This window comes from Tachysurus fulvidraco, chromosome 14 (assembly GCF_022655615.1).
Source record: "Tachysurus fulvidraco isolate hzauxx_2018 chromosome 14, HZAU_PFXX_2.0, whole genome shotgun sequence".
Taxonomy (NCBI): domain Eukaryota; kingdom Metazoa; phylum Chordata; class Actinopteri; order Siluriformes; family Bagridae; genus Tachysurus; species Tachysurus fulvidraco.
The window spans coordinates 6,963,683-6,987,453 of NC_062531.1; the positions used below are offsets into that span (position 1 = coordinate 6,963,683).

Genomic DNA, 23,771 nt, shown 5'->3' on the forward strand with positions numbered 1-23,771 from the left:
GAGAGCAAGGGTTATTCCCATCCTAAAGAAACCTGCTCTGGATCCATCAGACATCAAGTTGTGATTTCTTCCACTTTCTTTCTGATGATCTTAGCTCTCTTCGATTGTTGCGCAGCACATCTGAAAGCCAAGGAGCAGGACAAGAAGTTTTCTTGGGTTTAGTGAACATAGGGCAGAGGAAGTCCATAGTTGAGGAAAGAGATGAGAGGAAAGTATCTGTGGCTGAGCGTCTGTAGCGGAGAACCTTCAATTTAAATAGGTAAGCCCTGCCCCCCAATTCACACCTTAAGGGAGACTGAAACTACTCCTGATTAATCAGCTGAGAGAACAACAAAACCAACACTGCCATAGAATATAACACAATTCAAATCACACTACTCTAGAACAAAGTGAGTTAAGCAGATAGTATACAAAAACAGGAACCTACTTTACCAGAAGACAATATAATCAAATGTAGAGAGTTAAAGCACACAATACATCTTCTCAATGACCTCTTAATTATTTCTTCTTAATTATCTTCATTTTTAACATCCCAACACTTAATAACTGTGAAGGTTATGATGTAAGGAATAAAACCTGACGGAGGGAGACATTAGAAGGAAATAAATAATCAATATCAGGGTAGAGAAATGACGTCCTGCTGAACTTGATTATTCTTCTAACAGCTGATACTACCTTGGTTCTTTTACTGTATGTGTGAGTCTCACACTGCGCAGACACTGTACATAAATCCAAACATGACGTGTTACTGAAAACACACACACACATAGATTCTTACTCAAGCGTGCATCTGTGTAACCCTACTGCGTTTGCTGTCTGACAGCAAGAGTAAAAAAAAAAAACCCATAAAAGCCATGTCGTCAGCAGTCATGTGACATAACATCTGATTATGTCTTGTGACAAATCACCCAGTGTGTAAAATATTATAAGGACGATTACATACAATTATAAATCAAATTAGTTCTAAGATGGCATGAAAAAACCACAAAAGTCCTGTCCGCCTGCTTTCAAAGTCAAAGTGTAAAATGTTCTTCAACTCATTCAGGCACAGAGACAAACTCTGTCAAATACCTGACAAGTCCTGTTTCTATTTAAAACATTCCAGTCTTTACTGATTGTTGTCATAAACTGAAAACTCATCATGAAAACCATATAGTGAAAGTTTTTAAAATTCAAATGCTAATGCTAAAAGTTGTTTTCCAGCAATGCTGTGTATCTACTGCATAGTTATTGAATGAATTTTCTCGATGAGCTGCATTTCATTTGTTTTTCTAAAAATGTAACAGTACATAGGTGTCAATGAAACTGATTCTAAATTAGTTTAATTATTGGTCTTATTTATTATTAATAATTATAGTCTCAGCCACTGCACTTTGAAGATTGTTAATCCAATATGTGTTTACAGAAAGAGTAAAAGCCCCCTTAATGTAATTTAGTTATTAAATTTGCATGAAGAAGTTAATTACAATCCCATTAATGTGAGCCAGCCTTGAATTTTATTTACATTAAGCTATTAAATTAACTATCTGAAAGATTAAAAACATTATGAACTTAACATCTCAATTTAAGATTTTAGCTTTAGGGTGTTTAAAATGAATATTAAGATAAGATAAGATAAGATAAGATTAGATAAGATAAGATAAACCTTTATTCGTCCCACAATTGGGAAATGTCTGTTACAGCAGCAAAGAAAAAAAAATTAAAATATATATTGAAAAAATAAAGACATAATATAGTATACAGTGTATACACAATGTATAAATACAAAGAAAAAAAGATACTCTGCATAGAGTTAACAGTCACATGAAATGTATATATAGCAGTGTGTATGAACTAGTATTGTATTGTTCTGGGCCAAGCTGTGTGATAAATTTAAAGATGAAGAATGTAGTCCAAACAGAAACTACAAAACCAAAAATCCAAACTCACACACAACATACTCTTAAATGACAGTAAGAGATAATTTATTTTTACTACACTTTTACATTTACAGTTGATAATGCTGCAGCTTACTAGCATTGTTTTGCAATGTAAAAGTGTTTTAAAAAGTATAAAATGATACACATTTACATATACATACACTGTGTATAAAATGTTAAAAAGATTCCTACAGTATGTTAAATTTTTCTTTTTTCTTTCAAAGTAAAACGCTTAAGGTGACCATCACCAATAGAGATGGCACCAAAATCCCTATGACGAGGCCCAGATGAGATGGTTTATGGCTGCACACTGCATCACTCAACCGTGTTCCCTGTCTGATTATCATCTGGCCAAAGGGGAGTATTATAAGATGATGATGATAATAATAATAATAATAATAATAATAATAATAATAATAATAATAATAATAATAATAATAATTTAGCCTTAAAGGCTTCATTTCCTCCAACTTTGTTGTGCTGATTACATTCCTAAGTTCTGCTTTCCATACTCAAGTGTGGCTTCTGCTTGATAGGAATGATAATCTGACTGGACATCCCTAATGTACATAATACTGAAAATGCCTTCCTGATTATCTATTTAAATAACTGTCTAGGTGAAATAAACTAACACAAAGTATTAGTAAACTCCTGACTCAAACATGTCACACTAGTGATGTCCTGGCTATAAAAAAGGAAAAACCTGTGTGTCAGGTTTCAGGCTGGATTTAGGTACAGACACTTTAAACAGCACAGAAAATCAAATCATCTATATCTTCAGGACCATATTATACATCCTACCGAGCCTCAGAAACAGCACCATAAAGCCGTTATTGGCTTTTAGAATAAAGAGCAGATATAAATGCTTATAGAATGTGTACAAACTAGCAGAACCATGGACTTCATTATTTATTTAAAAACACAAACAGACCGATATTTTCTAGCTGTTCTTTGCATCCTCTCCATAGTTTCATATAGTTACAATTTCAACTAGATATTTATATTTATTTAACATGTTTTTCGGAAGTCTCATTCAATGTGATACTACCCTTCTGAAATTCACACACTAGACATCACAGTAAATCCAAAAATTTTTAGAAAAGAAGTAAAAGAAAAGTCTTCTTAGAAAAGAAGTGCAAAAGTGAAGTGGAAGGAAATAATTTGATGAATTGAACACTAATTTTAGATTTAATTCAAATTCAGAAGTCAAAAATAATGAATGAAATTAAGTATTATATGATGATTGTTGTATCGATGCAGTCCATCTTAGAAAACATATTTAAACAATAACAATCAGGAGGAGCTATCAAATCAATTCCAACACAATGTTGAAAAAGACATTTCATACAGCACTAATAAATCTATTATTAAAAATTGTAAACAATACAGATCTATGCATTTCAACTCTCACAAAGAGAGTCAGTGACCTGTAAAGAGGGCAGTAATAAAAATAAATAAATAAATAAACACTTTCATTGGTTGGAATGACAACAGCTTCTTGACTTAACTAGTAGAAAAGGGCATTTGAGTCCAGAGTTCATGGTAACACAATTGTTAATGCAATCACATTTTTAGGGCATTTGATACATATTACTGTTTATATAAGTAGTAAGTTACAGTTAAAAGTGTAAAACATGGGATTAATGTTTCGGCACCGAAAATAAGAATCAGTTGCATTATGTTAGTGTTAAAAGAAGATTTTTTTACTAACACTAAGTTTTCCTCAGAAAAGCTAAAAGTTGTATTCCAGATGACATACTTATGCACTTTTTTACACCATTTTGTATTTTACATAGTTTGAGGAGTATAGAATATTGGACAAGTGCATTCAACAATTTATAATAAAAAACATTTCTGCTCTCCCAAAATGAGTCGAGTCCTGTAAAGGACTAATAAAAAAATTTTTTTTAAAAAGAGACATTTTTTAAAATTTTGGTTAAAACGAAAACACTGAACTCTTTTTTGGGTTTCCAAATAAAAAGTCTTATTTGTCCATTCAATGAGCTGGTGCTTTAGTAAAAAACATCCTTGTGAAGTAACTCATGTTTTCACCTGCACCTCATTTTGATGACATCACAGACCATTACCTCATACTGTACACACTACTTATAGAACCGACTCTGTAGAACTATTATTCCATCCACTAAAGACAGATTCACAAATAATTGATCTGTCTCATCTTCTTACTGTACCCTTAAACACAAACAATAGTTGATGTTCCACATATGGCAAAGCTCTACACCTCACAACTACAATGCTTTACAAGTACAGGACAGGAAGAGCTAGATAAACTTATTACTACAGCTAAATCAACAGCTTGTTCACTAGATACTGAAAGAAGTGTTACATACAGCTGGTGAGCCTCTTCTTAATATTATTAGCACCTTGCTGTCTTTAGGTTATGTCCCTAAATCTTTCAAGTTGGCAGTGATTAGGCCCCTCATTAAGAAACCTAATTTAGATCCTAACGGACAAATCAAATTACAGACCTATTTCACATCTTCCGTTTATGTCAAAAATACTAGAAAAGGTTGTGTCTGCCTTCTTACAGGAGAACAATATCATTGAAGAGTTTTAGTCAGGCTTCCAGCCCCATCATAACACAGACACTTTTTTCTTTTACAATGTATAAAAAAATGCTTTGTATTCTGCACACATTCACACACTAGGCACCACAGCAAATCCAAAAGAATTAGAAAATAAGTGCAAAAAGAGTGGTGAAGTGGAATGAAATCATTTACAAAATTAACTGAATAGCAGAGAGGCACGGTGGCTTAGTGGGTAGCACGTTCGCCTCACAGCTCGCCTCACACCACCAGGGTTGGGGTTCAATTCCCGCCTCCACCTTGTGTGTGCAGAGTTTGCATGTTCTCCCCGTGCCTCGGGGGTTTCCTCCAGGTACTCCGGTTTCCTCCCCCAGTCCAAAGACATGCATGGTAGGTTGATTGGCATCTCTGGAAAATTGTCTGTAGTGTGTGATTGCGCGAGTGTGTGTGTGTGCCCTGTGATGTGTTGGCACTCCGTCCAGAGTTTATCCTGCCTTGATGACCAATGACGCCTGAGATAGGCACAGGCTCCCCGTGACCCGAGGTAGTTCAGATAAAGTGGTAGAAAATGAGTGAGTGAGAACTGAATAGCAGATGTAAAAAAATCTCAAGTCAAAAATGAGATGATTGTTCTTCTTGGTCCTAGTCCAGAATACATTAGAAAACATATCTAAACCATAACAATCAATTAAAAAAAAATCTGATGACAAAAAAAAACTGAACATTCCATACACCACTATTAAATCTTTTTTTTTTTAAATGCTCTCCCATTTTTTTTTTGTTAAAACAAACAAACACCGTTTCCAAATAAAAAGTCTTATTTTTCCATTCATCAAGCTGGTGCTTTAGAAAAAAACAACATCCTTGTGAAGTAACTCATGTTTTCACCTGCGCCATCAAATCATTTTGATTGATTTCTGTTTGCTGTCAATAAAAAGACACAAATGAACAAGTGCCTGAAAACACATCTAACACAATCAAGTTCAAGCTGTAGATTTAGTTAAAAAATAAATAAATAAAAGAATGGCAAAGAGACTTGAATTACTGCTTCCGTAATTCAAGAATCAAAACATTTTTGTGCACTTACTTTTAATATATAAATCAACCTGCAAAACAAAACAAGAAGATTGTATTAGTGTGAAGTATTTAATGTAAAACAAGCAATAGTTATGAATGCAGAATTTTGACATCTGAGGTATTTGACCAGATGCCATGATTTCCACTTAAAATAATAAGAAATAGAAAAAAGACTGAACACAACTCACTTCTGACTGCTTTTCTTTGACTCAAACATGGAACTAGAAGTGACAGTAAAACAACTGCAGTTGAGAGAAAAGCTGCTATGAGAACATATCTGTTCCTTTGTGGTTTGCATTGAACATCTTTAATAGAAGTGCCTTCTTCAACCTCAATCTCATTTCTGACCGAACAGCTTGAAAAAAGGAAACATTAAAACTTTTACAGAAAGAAAAACACTCTGAAAGGTAAATAATGCAACATGCAAACAAAAATATTACAGCTTACATGAAAAAGAAATGACTTACTCTGTCCATTTAGAGCAGATCACACCTTCAGGAGAATAAAACCCTGGAGAACAGGGCTCACAAACGATATCTGATGCCTTTGTACCTGTAAATAAATACTGAAATATCAAAACAACTTCATCCCCAAACACACTGCAAATTCACTACAGTAAAGCACATTTCATTTTTACAGAACATTCACCTGTCATTTTAACCCTTTTACCAGAACACTGCAAATAGGACATTTTGAATCAGTAAAAACAAATGAATTATTTGTTGAATGAAGTCTGATATAAAATTAGAATACTGTTGGTGTTCACTGTGAGCAAAAGCAAAACAAGGGGAGGAGAAAAGAAACCTGTCCTGGTGAATATAATTACAGAATGTCTAAAGTTCTGTTTTTTCTTTTTAATGCAAAGATGCAGGAATCTCTTACCTAACTTCATTTATAATAAGATTATTTTTTATTTTCAATTCATCTGATGTTCTAACAAGAACATTATCCAAAGTTTAATGTTGTTACTGTTTTAGTCACCGGGATAAAAATACATGTATAGAATTAGTAGCTACCTTTCACTGATTCACTCAAAGTGATGCAGTGATGACTTTCAAGGAGATTTAAATTGTGATGCTTCTTCAATGGCATTTTGAACTTAATGTCTTGTTCAAAAGCACTGACTCAGAGTATCACCTTTTTCAGTGTGATTAAAGGACCGATAATTTAGTACCCACCTGGAGTGTTTATTTGTTCCCCCGGTTTACATTTACTGTGTTTTATTGCAAGAGAACAATCATTTCTGTTATCTGCATAATGCTTGCAATAATATCCATCCAACACCCCACAGACTGTATCCTCCATTGTTGTACAGTCTTGTGAAATAAAAAGGCCTAGAAGGAGAACATGAGATTTGAAAATACTCAGAATAAAATAACAGAAACAAGAATTAAATATTTAAGACATAAGACATTTACCGTTTTCACAGATTTTACACTGAAAACAATTTTGTAATCCATTCGGTTCATTCATAAATGTTCCTTTAGCACAAGGTTTGCATGTTGTACTGTAATCACCATGGCAGTCTTTCATAACCACTGATCCTGCAGAACAGACATAATATGACCTGATGAGAAACTGATAAAAGGACGGGCACATGAAAGAATTCACACCAAACAGTCTTTATAAAATCATCTGCCTAAGATCTGCTTTACAGAGAGTTTCTCCATTCCAGGTCAAATTGTATATTATACAAAATGAAAAGTAAATATATTTAAATGGAAAAAAGTCTGATTGAATTTTTTTATATATAGTCAAATCAAGTCAAGAAACTTTAATTGTCATTTCAACCATATATAACTGTTGCAGTACACAGTGAAATAAGACAATGTTCCTCCAGGACCGTGTGGCTACATAAAACAAAGACAGAGCCAAGGACTTAAGTAAGTTAGTAATAGATACATAAAGTGCATCTGTGCAAACTGGTGCAAACAGTGCAGGACAAAAGACAAAAGACAATAGACACAAAAGACAATATAACTGTTATAACAGAGTTATACAGCTTTGCAGGTCTGGTATCTTTGGGATCTTTTGGCTTTCACTGTACAAAACCATGTTGATAGTTAAACTTGTGTCTCTAAATTATCCATACATGTGGATACACCCAGTGTTCTCATAATTGGTTCTGGATCCACCATAACCTTGGTCAGAATAAAGCCTTTACTGAAGATGAACCTCTTAATAATTTATACATCATATTTAGCTGTACTTTCATTTACTTAATGGCATGATTCTATAACAAAAGTATCACCATGTCATACCCATAGCACACATAGGACAGCATTCATCAGCTGCTGATAGGTATTCACTTTGTTCACATTTCTCTCCATATGTGAAGGCAGCACAGATACCTGTTTGGAGACAATTTTTACATGTATATAATTTCCAAGCTAGTAAAATAGAAACAAATGTTTAAAGTCCAGAAACACTGGCTGCAATTTTGGATTAGCTATTAACATATTAATATTTTAGTTCAAATCAAACTTCGCGATAAAGAGAAATAAAGTTTGTGGTGTTTGTGTTTAACACGTTTTAGTGTTAAAACTAAACAGGTTTGTGTTTCAGAATAAAGAACAGATAAAACACGGACCGTGGGCAGGTCACACATCCTGCTTACCGAATATGTACAAAAGTGTCAGAAACACGGACTGCATTATTTAAAATGTTATGCGGAAGTTTCATTAAAAATTATTCCAACCACAAACACCGGATGCGTTCTTCTACTTTTTCTTCTGGTGTTTCTTGCCATTTCTGCCACCTATAGGATTGGAGTGGGGAGCCGATAAGATATTTGGAAAACAACATGGGAGGCAAATAACAAGGAAGAGAAGAAAAATAGGAATAAAACCGTATCTTAAATTCTGTTAGTCAATCTTATTCATTTTAAGTACTTTATTAGTACCGTTTTCTAGCAGAACCTGTATAGACAAACTATTTATTCCAAGTGCTATTAAGGCTTGTGTTAAATAAAACGCTGCACTTTTATATGCAGCACATTTAATGAGTACATGTTCTACTGTTTCTACTGTCCACAGGGATCTCAGGTTTTGAAGACAAGCAAGAGTGACATATTTTATATATGTTTAGCCCCCTGGCACCATCTCAGGGCCCCCAGTTTGAGAACCACTGGCCTAGACTACATGTTCTGAGCAGGTGTTGTCAGTGAACAGGCTGTAAAGTTGTGAATTTGTTGTAACATTACAGCAGGAGAGCATGACTTACTCTGTGCTCAAAGTGATGCTCGTAGCTCCAGTGGTTTTCTCTGTGGGTGAACGAGGATGATGCTGAACAATTCCAGGATATGCTTTTTTTTTCCATTTGCGTCTTACCCTACGGAGCGTGACCAGGCGGGCTTCGTTTTACCCAGATACAATAGTGCTATTTTCTGATTGGCTATTGTGTAGCCTCTTTTTTTGATTGGCTGATAAGTGTCACTCTCGACTAAGAACTGAGATTCGCTTGTTCCTGCCCGGTCCCATAGAGACAGCGGTGCGGACAGATACATTTTGGGCGCTGCGGAATATTAAATATATGATCAATAGTAAGTTTTTCAGCGTGAGAAATACAATGTGTGGAAGGAGAGCGTGACACCAGACCGATGCTCAATGCGTGATACTTGAGAGCCCTATGTCTACATTGATCATAATGACCAGTTTCATGTTTTCCTGTACAGATGTGTTTGAGATGATACTACACTTCTAAAATTCACACACTAGACACCACAGTAAATACAAACAATATTAGAAAAGAAGTGCAAAAGTGAAGTGGAAGGAAATCATTTGCAAAATTAACTGAACATTAATTTCAGATTAAATTCAAATTCAGAAGTCAAAAATAATGAATGAAATGAAGTATTACATGATGATCGTTGTATCGATGCAGTCCAGAGTATCTTAGAAAGCATATCTAAACAATAACAATCAGGAGGAGCTATCAAATCAATTCCAACACAATGTTGAAAAAGACAACATTCCATACAGCACTAATACATCTTTTATTAAAAATTGTAAACAATACAGATCTAAGCATTTCAGCTCTCACAAAAGGAGTCAGTGACCTGTATAGAGGGCACTAATAAAAAAAAGAAGCACTTTTTATTTGTTTATTTATTACAGCCCCACGGTTTCATTTTCTTTATTACAGTACAGTGAGGTACGGTGGTGTGAAAAAGTGTTTGCCTCCTTCCTGACAACCTTAAAAAAAATGGTGGTTCATGCTCGAAAATCCTCCAATGTGGCTGAATTACAACAATTCTGTGGACCAAGATTCCTCCAACAGTTGCAAGTTATCGCAAACGCTTGATGGCAGTAACAGACTCATTGCAAATTTAAAATATGTCTCTCTTGCCTGTCTTCAAAACTTGAGAGCCCTGTATTGGGTTTTGGGGGAAAGTACTTTTTCACGCAGGGCCATGTAGGTTTGAAATTTGTTTTCCCTTAATAATTAGATTAGATTAGATTCAACTTTGTTGTCATTACCGGGGCGATTCTTGAATTTTCATTTTAGGGGGGGCTCAGCCCCCAGGGTAGGGTTGTATACTACTAACCTTATTGCAATCCACTATTCCATTGTATTCCCTGTATTTCACTGTAAAAAAAAAAAAAAAAAAAAAAAAAAAAATTAGATGTGACCAGTCACTAGAAAATTTTGAGTTGTGAATGTAGTTTTTTTTTTACAATGAAGACTTCTGATTCATTTATCACTGTACAAACACACGTACACACGCTTCCAGTACAAGCGAAAATGAAGCAGCTTGTGAGAAGCAGGGTAAGAGCTGAATGATGTCATATCATAGCAATCCATCAATTAAATCACACACACCTTGTATTCTCTGATCGCCGTCCCTGCGGATTGAAAAACGCGCTGAATACACGCAGACAGTTCAGGGGAGGAGCCGAAACATGACGCAGCTTGTCGCCGCTTCAAATGCGTTTTTAAAGGGGACTGAAGCGATCAAAAACTAATTAATCAAATAATTTTTTTTGGGGGGGGGCCGCTGGGCAGACCTAGTGACGCCCCTGGTCATTACACATGTACAAGTACAAGGCAATAAAATGCAGTTTAGGTCTAACCAGAGTACAATAGTAGCAAGTGCAGGATATATAGTTTTTACAAGATTTAAATAAGTTAAGTGGTAATATCGAGTAATTTACAGTTGTGTGCATACTATGAACAATATACAGATTTACAGAAGGATATGTACTGTAATAAAATATATGGCTATTACTATAAACAGTAATTTACAGATATGTATGTTCTATGAATATAATATACAGATGAATAACCTGTATATGTGCTATGAACATAATATACAGATGTCTATTACTATAAACTAAAATTTACAGAGGGTATGTGCTATAAACAAAATATATATACGATACATACGATACATACGATAAACCGAAATATACAGGAGGATATGTACTATGGTCATAATATAATATATTGCTGTTATTATGAACAGAAATTAGGTGTGTATACAATGGTAAGGCAATGGTGAGCAGCAATGCAAGAAAGGAGAGAAAGTGTGCAAATGAGTATGATTTTATGTAACAGTCCATTAGTGCAATAATGAATTGTGGGGTGTGATTGATCAAATGTACAAGTGATCAGAAGTTTAGTTTAGACAGTCCATTAGCGCAATAGCATAGTGTGAGGTGTGTGTGTGGCAGTAGAGTGAAGGACAGTTGGATCAGTGAGTGGCAGAGTTCAATAAAGAGACAGCTCTAGGAAAAAGCTGTTCTTTAATCGGCTAGTCCTGGTCCGGAGGCACCTGAAACGCCTGCCGGAGGGCAGAAGTGAAAACAGTCTATGTGCAGGATGAGAGGAGTCCCTAAGAATGCTGCGAGCTCAACGCAGACAGCGTTTCTTGTGGATGTCCTCCATGGCTGGAAAAGGAGTTCCTGCGATGCGCTGGGCGGTTTTCACCACCCGCTGCAATGCCCTGCGCTCTGCAACAGAGCAGCTTCCATACCAGACTGTGACACAGCTCTATTGCACAGCGGTAGAAGTTCAGCAGGATATTCGAGGAATGCTGATTTTTCTTTAGTGACCTCCGGAAAAAGAGGCGCTGGTGAGCCTTCTTGACTAGACTGGAGGTGTTGGTAGTCCAGGACAGGTCCACCGAGATGTGGGTTCCCAGGAACTTGAAACTGGAGATGCGCTTAACAGCATCCCATTGATGTAGATGTTGTCATGTGTGCCTCTTGTCTCTTTCCTGAAGTAAACAATGAGCTCCTTTGTTTTGGAGGTGTTAAGGAGCAAGTTATTGTTATTGCACCATGTGGCTAGGTGTTGGATCTCCTCCCTGTAGGCAGTCTCATCACTCACTCTCACTCACTCATTTTCTACCGCTTATCTGAGCAGTCTCATCATTGTTATCATAATAAAAACCTTCATTTAAAAATTTCATGTTGTGATTACTTGTTATCTTCGACTATTATTTAAATTTGTTTGATGATCTGAAACATTAAAGTGTTGTTGACAAACATGCAAAAAATAAATAATCAGGAAAGGGGCCAACACTTTTTCACAAGACTGTATTTATATTGTACATTCTATAAAAAATACACCTTTATACAAATCAGGATCATAGGTTGATGTAAAGAACAAACATTAAATTATAACACTAATAATATAACATGAAAGTTTTCAAAATATTAACAATGAATGTCAGTTTTATACAAAAAAATCTATAAAAGTTTTAAAAATATTAATGCTGAAATGTTCAAAATATAGAATTATTAGAAAAGGGCATTTGGATCCAGAGTAACAGGATTGGTAACAGGATTGTAAATGCAATCACATGTTTAGGGCATTTGACAGACACATATTACTGTTTAATAGTAGTAAGTAACAGCTACTGGTCAATGAAATCATTTACAAAAATAACTGAATACAAATGTCCAAAAAATTTTGGAAGTCAAAAATAATGAATGATTGTTCATTCTTGTTCATAGTCCAGAGTATATTAGAAAACATATCTAAACCATAATAATCAATACAGACGACAAAAAAACAACAACAAAAAACACCGAATATTCCACATACACCACTATTAAATCTTTCTCTTTTTTTAAATCATACAACATTTCTGCTCTCCCAAAAGAGGTTGAGTCCTGTAAAGAGAACACTAATAAAAAAAATTAAATAAAAAAGCATTAAAAAAATTTTGTTGTTAAAAGAAACAAACACTGCACTCTTTTTTGGAGTAAAAAGTCTTATTTGTCCATTCATCGAGCTGGTGCTTTAGTAAACAACATCCTTGTGAAGTAACTCGTGTTTTCACCTGCATCCTTATTATGATGACATCACAGACCATTACCTCATACTTTACACAATACCTATAGAACAGACTAACTGTATCTCACCACATTATTGATTCGGTACAACTATTATTCCGTCCACTAAAGACAGATTCACAAATACCTTGCCTGATCTGTCTCAACTTCTTACTGTACCCTTAAACACAAACAATCTAGAGGAATTGACAAACAGCATAGGCGCCATCTTCACTAGCACATTAGAGACTGTTGCCCACATCCGATTAAAGTTAGAGACAAATCACCTGCATCATGGTATAATAGTCATATTCACATTTTCAAGAGAGCCACCCATAACCTTGAGTGAAAGAATTTTTAGAATTGCATAAAAGGACAGTTAGAAACAGGCTCTAAAAGCTGTTAGGGCTGAGCACCTGAGCAAACTCATAGAAAATAACTAAAACCATCCCAGGTTCTTATTTAGCACATTGGCTAGATTAATTTAGAGATTCTGCACTGACAACAATGAAAGTATCAAGAACACAATAGTTGATGTTCAACATACGCTATACAAATAAACTTGAATGAATTGAATTGAATTAATTACAGTTAATCGTGTAAATCATGAGATTAATGTTTCAGCACCTAAAATAATTATCAGGTGCATTATGTCAGTGTTATAAGAAGGTTATTTATTTTATTGCATTTACAATGGACACTATTTAGGTTTTCCTCACAAAAGCTAGAAGCTTGATTCCAAATCACCTACTTATGTATTCTTCTACATCATTTTCTGTTTTACATAGTTTGTGGAGTGTAGAATGTTGATGAGATTTTCTTTTCAGTTGATGAGATTTTCTTAAATGTTGGCTGATCTCTTTTATTGCCACATATACTCTATCAACATCTAAAAATGCTTTGTATGCTGCCAGCAGCATCACCTTACGTGTGTTTGACATAATTTCAAATGACCAGGACAAATGGCTTTTCCTTTTCTCATGTTCCATGTGTAAATGTGTTGTGTTTGAGATAATACTACCCTTCTAAAATTCACACACTAGGCACCACAGAAAATCCAAAAAATTATTAGAAAATATGTGAAAAAAAGAGCAGCGAAGTGGAAGTTAATCGTTTGCAAAATTAACTGAATACAAATGTCCGATGTCAAAAGTAAAAAATAATGAATGAAATGAAATATTACATGATGATTGTTCTTCTCGTATCTTGTCCAGAGTATCTTAGAAAGCATATCTAAACAATAACAATCAAGAGGAGCTATCAAATCAATTCCAACACAAAGTTAAAAAAGACAATACTGACAAAAAAAACAACACTATGAACATTCCATACAGCAATAATAAATCTATTATTAAAAACTGTAAACAATACAGTTCTATGGATTTCTGCTCTTCCAAAATGAATCAGTGATTTGTAAAGAGTACTTTTTTGTTAAAACAAACACTGTTTCCAACTAAAAAAATTTGTCCATTTGTCCATTCATCAAGCTGGTGCTTTAGTAAAAAAGAAAATCCTTGTGAAGTAACTCATGTTTTCACCTGCACCGTGTATTCCTTGTTACAGTCTGCTTGGACAGCTGGTGATTCTGTTTCCTGAATGTCTTTCCTTGATGAACGGAATTTTTTGATCACTAGTATTAACCAGCTTACATTATGTATTAATGAAACAATACAGTGGACTGGTTGATGGGGCACATTGTGAAGATCGAGGGTCTGTTTCCTCTACAGGGCTCTGTAAGCACAAAAAGAAACAAGAAAAAGCATTCAAACATCTACAAAGACAACTGATTCATCATAATCAATCATCATAATTTGAGACTACCGTGTTGTTCGTCGTGTATAATAGGAAGGAATTAAAAAGAAATATAAAAAGACAGAAAATTCATGTCAAGTCAATTCAAAATAACCATTTTCTATGAAACAAATTTCACAGATCGACATCAGCTGCATCAAAATTAAGCTGTGTGGAACCTGCGATTGATTTCTGTTTGCAGTCAATGAAAAGACACAAATAAAAAACAAAAGTGCCTGAAAACACATCTAACACAACCAGGATCAAGCTGTAGATTTAATTGAATTTTTTTAGCAAAAGAATGGCAAAGAGACTTTACTGCTTCTGTATTTTAAGAATCAAAACATTTTTTTGCACTTACTTTTAATATAAAGCAAGCTGCAAAACAAAAAAGGAAGATTGTATTAGTGTGAAGATTAATGTAAAACAAAAAAATGCAGAATATTGACATCTCAGGTATTTGACTAGATGCCATAATTTCCACTTAATATAATGAACTGATGTGTTGTATGAAATAGAAAAAAAAAATCAACACAACTCACTTCTGTCTGATTTTATTTGACTCAAACATAAAACTAGAAGTGAAACAACTGCTGCTGTGAGCAAAGTTGCTATGAGACCATATCTGCTCCTTCTTGATTTGCACTGAACATCTTTAATGTTAGTGCCTTCTTTGACCTCAATCTCATTTCTGACCGAACAGCTTGAAAAAAGGAAACATTAAAACTTTTACAGAAAGAAAAACACTCTGAAAGGTAAATAATGCAACATGCAAACAAAAATATTACAGCTTACATGAAAAAGAAATGACTTACTCTGTCCATTTAGAGCAGATCACACCTTCAGGAGAATAAAACCCTGGAGAACAGGGCTCACAAACGGTATCTGAGGCCTTTGTACCTGTAAATACATACTGAAATATCAAAACTTCATTCCCAAACACACTGCAAATTCACTACAGTAAAGCACATGACATTTTTACAGAACATTCACCTGTGATTTTAACCCTTTTACCAGAACACTGCAAATAGGACATTTTGAACAATCAGCATGAACAACTTTATTATTTGTTGAATAAAGTCTGATATAAAATTAGAACACTGTTGGTGTTCACTGTGAGAAAAAGCAGAACAATGGGAGAAGAAAAGAAACCTGTCCTGGTGAATCTAATTACAGTATGTCTAATTACAGTATGTCCTGTTTTCCTTTTTCATGCAAAGATGGAAGAATCTTTTACCTAACTTCCTTTATAATAAGATTATTTATTGTTTTCAATTCATCTGATGTTTTAACAAGAACATTATCTAACGTTTAATGTGGTTACTGTTTTAGTCACCGGGATAGAATACATGTAGAATGTGAGTAGCTACCTTTCACTGATTCACTAAAGGTTCTGTGACTTGCAGTGATGACTTTCTAGGAGATATAAATTGTGATGCTTCTTCTTCAATGGCATTTACAAATTTTCTATTACTCAACCAAATACAGCTGAAACATGCCATTTTTACTAGGGACTTAAGTGTCTTGTTCAAAAGCACTGACCCAGAGTATCACTTTTTAAGGACTGATAATTTAGTTTACCCACCTGGAGTGTTTATTTGTTCCCCCGGTTTGCATTTACTGTGTTTTATTGCAAGAAAACAATCATTTCTGTCATCTGCAAAATGCTTGCAATAATATCCATCCAAAACCCCACATACTGTATCCTTTATTGTTGTACAGTCTTGAGAAATAAAAAGGCCTAGAAGGAGAACATGAGATTTGAAAATGCTCAGAATAAAATAACAGAAACAAGAATTAAAAACAGGCAGAATTATGTTTACCATTGACACAGATTTTACACCGATGACAGTTGTGAAAACCATTTGGTCCAATCATAAATGTGCCTTTAGAACAAGGTTTGCATGTTGTATTGTAATCACCATGGCAGTCTTTCATAACCACTGACCCTGAAGAACAGATATAATATGACTTGATGAGAAACTCAGGCGTGGACGGATATGTGAAAGAATTCACCACATAAAGTCTTCATTAAATCATCTGCTTAAGATCTAAGCTAAAAATATCAACAAAAACATGGTTACTTTACATTATCTAAGCATTAATGTATCATGGGGAAACATGCCACGAAATCACTGAAGAGAAACAGAAAGATTATTACATTTCAAATTAAACTAAATATTAAACTTGATGATATTTTCAGTAAAGATGTTCAAATAGAAAAAAAAATCATCTGATAGGACAACCTCCAACTAACTAATAAAACTAAAAAAAAAAATTTCTAACTTTTCTAACTTTAAAAAAAACTGTGTGTCTCTGAATTGCCCCTAGGTGTCAATGAGATGCTCTGTGACACACTGGCATCCCATACAGCAGAGGTGTCAAACTCAATTGCACAGGGGGCCAAAACGCAAAGCACGCATTAGTTCGCAGGCCGAACAGGATAAACATTTATTGAACACGCTAAAACTAAATGTTTTTTGAACATAAATATGAATAAAGACAGACAGGCATATTATTCCAGAATAAATAAACTTTAACTTTATATAACTTAAAATACTTTGCTCTCCATCAAAATATCCCTTGTCAAAATGATACAAGTTACAACTATGAACATGCCGCAAAAAAATTATGCTTTTCCGCAAAAGTAAAAATAACTTTGCTCTTGTGCCATTTTATAAAAAATAAACCTAAACTTTAAATATCTTTAAATATTTTGATCTTCTTAAGAACATCTCCTGTCAAAATCATACAAATTCAAAATATGAGCATGGTCCAAAAAACCATGCTCATGAGTTTATAATACGGGTTTACCGGCAATATCAATAAACATATACTCAGCCTCCTTGTCTTGAAAGATTGTTTTCAGAAACAACTTTTCTTTTCTCCATTGTTAGGGGCTAGCTTTGACTTTACAATAGTGTTGTATACAGCAACAGAAGCTTCACTTGATTGGGAATGTTCCCAGGTTATCTATCGTTCTGCAAGGCAGCTGTTGCGCTGTATTATGGGATGTGTATTATCAGCACTTGATATCGCCGGGCCATTAATAACAATAATAATAGATCTATATTTAAAATGATCTCGCGGGCCGTATATAATTGTATGCTGGGCTGGATGTGGTCAGCTGGCCTGAGTTTGACACCTATGCCATACAGTGTGTATAACTGCCATTCACCCAGTGTAGGTAATAATCCTGTAACCCTGGTCAGGATAAAGCACTTACATCTGATAACTTTATAGTTCTTATTTAGATGTTCTTTCTCTTACTTAATGTCATGATTCTATTACATAAGTATGATGATAAGTGATATACCTTTAGCACATAAAGGGCAGCATTCTTCTGCTTCTGATAGATATTCATTTTGTCTACATTTAGTTCCACATGTCAGGGCAGCACAGATACCTGTTTGGAGACAAAATGTTTGTTAATGTAATAAATACTTTCCAAGCTAGTAAAAGTTAGAATAATGATTCATGTCCAGACACAAACATTAGCTAAATACAGAATACACAAGAAGATACAAAATGCTTATTTTGTGTAACTGTCGAAACATAATGTGATTTCACCAATGTGTCATAACAGTGTGAACCAGAAGCACAGTGTTATTTGTCTGATGGACCATTGTGCATGTTTATCTGACACAAACAACAACAGAAAAAGTGTTTAGCAAGGTACTGTTCATTCATTAACTTTTATCAGGTATGAGTACTGCACTGTTCACTTATTTCACTAAACAACATAGTGTTTATTTAGGTAACTTGCTAAATGATCAGTGCCAATTTATGGAGAAAATTATTATTACAAAAGGAGTACAGCGCACAGGTCCATTCTCTGGGTACTGGCTGTGCAGTGTTTGTGTATGCACTCTCCATGTCTGTGTGTTTGTTCCTCATGACTCCAGAAACCGTGCCAGTAGGTGAACTGGCTACTCCAAATTAATCCTAAGTATGAATGTGTTTGCATGGTGCTGTTGAATTGTGACATCCTGTCTACGGTGTATTTATGCTTATTGTTCCCTTGATAGGATCTCCACCATGACCAGGATAAAGTAGTTACTAAAGATTCGGCGCAGTAAAGTGACTTTTATCAACAATAAACGCCATTTTGTGAACTGAAACTACACTCACAGTGTTAAAACTAAACAGGTTTGTGTTTCAGAATAAAGAACAGATAAAACACGGACCGTGAGCAGGTCACACATCCTGCTTACCGAATATGTACAAAAGTGTTAGAAACGCGGACTTCATTATTTATTTAAACACACAGTTAGAACAGTGCAGTGAATGTAGTCACAGACTGTGCGTGTTCGCGCTGTTCTTTACGTCCTCCTTCATACTGCAGTCCTACATTTCCCGCTGTAGTCGAGTTGAATGTTTCTCAGCAGAAATATGGGTCAGCGTATATTCTGTATACCCTGACCAATATGCCTCATTTCCTCTCGGAGTCGCGATGGTAACCAGGTTAAGTATTGTAACTATATATAATTTAACTAGAAAGAACGTAGATTCTTTGTGACCACAAAAAACGGCACAATACGGAAGTAGATCTTGTGGGCGGGGCTGTGACAGAGCTTTAATATTTGAATGTGCATCATGATTAATACTGGAAAACAGTGTTTCATGTAAAGTTGTATGTGGAATATTGTGTCACTGTATAGAATTTAGGATAAGTGACTCAGTCAGTCTGCACATCAACCAGTCTTTTTTCCCCTACCATCAGTTTCTTGCTTTGTCATATTTAGTTACATTTGTCATCTTAATGTAGCTGCAGTTTTGCTGGTGAATGATATTACCTTTGTAAGTTTTATGTCCTGACTAAAAAGGAAAAAAAACAGAGAGCCGGTCCTGGCATTGCAGTTATATCTCTTTGTACTATAATAAATCCATGAATTAAAAAAATCTAATTGTGGTTTAAACCAAGTTTCTTGTACAGATAATATCCGGCTCATTTTCTAGATTTGTTATGAATTTCTTGAGTTCTTATCCATTTAACTTCCTGCATTTCACTTTAGAATGAGAAAACCATTACAATCCATCACATGTCTGACTGTGCACAGTTTGCATCTTAAGCCTTTCATTAATCATATCTACAGTGATATTCTCTAGCTCGAAAAACTTTTCAGCAGCTCTGATAATTTAATTTTTTTCAGGCTTGATTTTAGTTTATGCAGAGCAATATACCACTGTGGCTATGAAGAATATGAATGATACTTTATCAATCTTCATTCCCTTTCCTATGCTCTTGTACCTTTGTCCTCTGTTGGGGTTGTTACCTTTGTTTCTATAACTTTGGGAGTTTGTTTAAATTTCTTTAGGGCTTCAGCATATGATATTCTTTTAGCTACTCTAATGGTTTGGACTTATACATTTTTCCTTACTATGCATCCTCCATATCCTGCAATGTGATTGCTTCCACATTTACAGTTTGAACATCCAGCTACTGAAGAGCTAAATGTCAGTTCCAGTCCCAAGATCAGATAAAATGTGAGGTGTTGCGTCAGGAGATCCGGTGAAAAGGTCATTTTTTTGTCTTTATAAAACAGCATTAATTTACCATTCCTCAAAGACTTAAGACTTTTGATTGTCTCTATTAAATCTTTTGATGCTTTTGTTAGTTTGAAAGGATTAATGCTACTAACAAATTTGGTATCAAACATTCTCTGTCTGTTTCTGAGGTCTCTCCTGAACCTTTCTTTATTTTCTGATATTTCTACAACTTTCCATTAATTTCCTGCATTGCCTCCACTATCCACCTGTTGTAAACTTTTTCCAGAGAAGACCAGGAGACTTGGATATCCTTGTGCAGTAGTCTTTATTGTAGATACACGATGAAACGAGTCTGCAAGTCAGAGCGTACTGGCACGGGCGCTGCAGTCATCAAGTCTTACTTAAAGTTGTAATACATTGTAAATATACACATTTTAGGGGGCAGTCCAATCAGATAGCGACAAAACACTCGGGTGACCATCAAAACATGAAAGGATGTAACAGCCCCCACACCAGATCCTGGAATTTCACCCACCCTTAATATCATTAACATAACAATAGGACAAATGGCGCAAAGAGACAGATGATACCCTGAGTTACCTTGCCCCTTTCCTTCGATATTTATGAGATACATTTACATTTACATTTACGGCATTTAGCAGACACCCTTATCCAGAGTGACTTACAACTGAGCAACTGAGGGTTAAGGGCCTTGCTCAGGGGCCCAGCAGTGGCAGCTTGGTGGACCAGGGGTTCGAACCCATGACCTTCCGATCAGTAACCCAACACCTTAGCCACCTTAGAAAGATACAGAAACCACAAGTCTAATGTAAAGTTTGAATTTAACTAGCCTTGTCACTTGATTGGGCTTCTATATTATCCACAGAAATATGCTAGAACTAAAAGGAAATAAAACAATGACTTAAAAAAATTATTTTCCCACAATATTGTTATGTTAATGGGATTAAGGGTGGGTGAAATTCCAGGATCTGGTGTGGGGGCTGTTACATCCTTTCATGTTTTGATGGTCACCCGAGTGTTTTGTCGCTATCTGATTGGACTGCCCCCTAAAATGTGTATATTTACAATGTATTACAACTTTAAGTCAGACTTGATGACTGCAGCGCCCGTGCCAGTACGCTCTGACTTGCAGACTCGTTTCATCGTGTATATACAATAAAGACTACTGCACAAGGATATCCAAGTCTCCTGGTCTTCTCTGGAAAAAGTTTACAACACACCCCAACCATTTCCTCCTCTATTTCCGGATCGCTTCCACCTACTTCACTTAACCACCATCCTTGCTCAAGTCTCAATCCAACTGCTGCCCTATTACTCATCTCTTTTGTGTGTTAATGTAAATAAACTCATGCATGCCCTGCAATTGGTGTATTACAAATAACAGCCCCACTGTTTCATTTTCTTTATTAAAGTGATGTATTTATTCTCGCTATGTTGGACATTCTATAAAAAATAAATACACTTTTACACCAATAATTTACATTTACAGAATTTGGCAGAAATCAGGATTGTGGGGTGTTGTAAAGAAAAAAACATTAAAATATTACACTAATACTGTGATATAACATGAATGTGTTCAAAATATTAACAATGTGTCACTTTTTTATACAAAAAAAATCTATAAAAGTTTAAAAAATATTTATGCTGAAACGTTCAAAATATAGAATTAGTAGAAAATGGCATTTGAGTCCAGAGTCCATGGTAACACAATTGTTAAGGCAATTACATTTTTAGGGCATTTGACAGACACATATTATCGTTTATAAAAGTACTAAGTAACAGTTACTGGTGTAAAATATGAGATTAATGTTTTAGCACCTAAAATGAGAATCAGTTGCTTTATGTTAGTGTTATAAGAAGGTTGCTAATTATTTTATTGCATTTACAACTAACGCTATTTAAATTTTCCTCACAAAAACTAAAAGTTGGATTCCAGATCACATACATATGTATTCTTCTACACCATTTTGTATTATACATAGTTTGAAGAGTGTAGAATGTTGGACACTTCCATTCAATAATTGCATCTTTGCTTTGCCTAGCAGTAGAGGGCTGAGGCTACCAGGCAGTGACAGTGGATGGGAATTTTTTTTTAACGTTGGCTGATATCTTCCATTACCTCATAATCTTTTTCAATGTATAAAAATATGCTTTGTATGATGCCATTAGCATTGCTTTATGTGTATTTGACAATATTTTCCAATCACCAGGACGAATGGCTTTGCTTTTTCCCATGTTCCATGTGTAAATGTGTTGTGTTTCAGATGATACTACACTTCTAAAATTCACACACTAGGCACCACAGCAAATTCAAAAAATATTAGAAAATAAGTGCAAAAAGAGCAGCAAAGTGGAATGAAATTATTTTCAAAAATAACTGAATACAAATGTACAAAAAAAATTTGGAAGTCAAAAATAATGAATGATTCTTTTTCTTGTTCCTAGTCCAGAGTATATTAAAAAACATATCTAAAAATCAAATCATAATAATCAATACAGCTCTCCCAAAAGAAGTCAAGAGTCCTGTAAAGAGTTGTCTTAAAAAAAAAAAAAATTGTTGTTGCTGTTGTTAAAACAAAACAAACAAACACTGCACTCTTTTTTGGGTTTCCAAATAAAAAGTCTTATTTGTCCATTCATCGAGTTGGTGCTTTAGTAAAAAACAACATCCTTGTGAAGTAACTCATGTTTTCACCTGCACCTCATTTTGATGACATCACAGACCATTACGTCATACTGTAAACACTACCTATAGAACAGACTAACTGTGTCTCACCACGTTATTGATTCGGTAGAACTGTTATTCCGTCCACAAAAGACAGATTCACAAATAACTTGCCTGATCTGTCTCAACTTCTTACTGTACCCTTAAACACAAACAATCTAGAGGAATTGACACACAACATACGCACTATCTTCACTAGCAAAATAGAGACTCTTTCCCGCATTAAAGAAAGTTAGATACAAACCACCTGCATCATTGTATAATAGTCATATTCAGATCCTCAAGAGAGCAACCCATAACCTCGAGTGAAAGTGGAGAAAAACTAAATTAGAGGTTTTTAGAATTGCGTACAAGGACAGTATGTGCAGCTAGAGACAGGCTCTAAAAGCTGCTAGGGCTGAGCACCTGAGCAAACTCATAGAAAATAACTAAAACTATCCCAGGTTATTATTTAGCACAGTTGGTACATTAACAAAACAAAACAAAACAAAAAAAACAGAGATCCGAACACACTATTCCATCACAGTTCAGTAGTGAGGACTTAATGAGATTCTTCAATGACAAAATTGAAAATACCAGGAACACAATAGTTGATGTTCAACATACGAGAGCATCTCGTGACCCAGTCTCACCTAAAGCTCTACACTCAAAACGACTGTGCTTTACAAGTACAGGACAGGAAGAGCTAGATAAACTTATTACTGCAGCTAAATCAACAGCTTGTTCACTAGATCCCATTTCAACTAAATTACTGAAAAAAGTGCAAAATTAACTGAATACAAACAAAAATAAAAATTTCAAATAAAAAAAATGTCCATTCATCGAGCTGGTGCTTTAGTAAAGTGGACTGGTTGATGGGGTACATTGTGAAGATTGAGAGTCTGTTTCCTCTTCAGGACTCTATAAGCACAAAAAGAAACAA

At 34.9% G+C, this 23,771-nt stretch overlaps 2 protein-coding genes across 10 annotated transcripts in view; both read right to left on the reverse strand.

Annotated features, from left to right (window-relative positions):
* Positions 1–4,921: 4,921 nt before the first annotated feature.
* Positions 4,922–10,840, reverse strand: LOC113639439 (tumor necrosis factor receptor superfamily member 14-like). 6 transcript variants are annotated; one of them, XM_047800358.1, is made up of 10 exons: positions 10,364–10,840; positions 10,089–10,129; positions 8,160–8,300; positions 7,804–7,893; positions 6,961–7,086; positions 6,721–6,876; positions 6,010–6,094; positions 5,731–5,897; positions 5,553–5,571; positions 4,922–5,389 (listed from the first exon to the last, which is right to left on the reverse strand). In XM_047800358.1, the coding sequence occupies exons 3-9, from the start codon at positions 8,194–8,196 to the stop codon at positions 5,567–5,569; spliced, it is 666 nt and encodes a 221-aa protein (XP_047656314.1). In that variant the 5' UTR covers positions 8,197–8,300; positions 10,089–10,129; positions 10,364–10,840; the 3' UTR covers positions 4,922–5,389; positions 5,553–5,566. The 6 variants fall into 6 exon arrangements, with proteins under 6 accessions (XP_047656314.1, XP_047656313.1, XP_047656318.1 ...); XM_047800357.1 differs by lacking the exons at positions 10,089–10,129; positions 10,364–10,840 and adding an exon at positions 8,765–8,915; XM_047800362.1 differs by lacking the exons at positions 10,089–10,129; positions 10,364–10,840 and adding an exon at positions 8,765–8,914 and having other exon boundaries at positions 8,241–8,300.
* Positions 10,841–11,070: 230 nt separating this feature from the next.
* Positions 11,071–23,771, reverse strand: part of LOC113639440 (tumor necrosis factor receptor superfamily member 14-like) — a 39,607-nt gene continuing 26,906 nt past the window's right edge. For 2 of the 4 annotated variants that reach the window (XM_047800350.1, XM_047800349.1), the window contains one exon: positions 21,549–23,749. In XM_047800350.1, coding sequence (XP_047656306.1) covers positions 23,684–23,749 — 66 coding nt within the window. In that variant the 3' untranslated portion in view covers positions 21,549–23,683. Of the gene's footprint in view, positions 14,428–14,494; positions 14,554–14,974; positions 14,992–15,155; positions 15,317–15,428; positions 15,514–16,198; positions 16,355–16,436; positions 16,563–17,929; positions 18,020–18,827; positions 18,964–21,548; positions 23,750–23,771 lie in introns of those variants that run through there. The other 2 variants (XM_047800347.1, XM_047800348.1) reach the window with 2 other exon arrangements.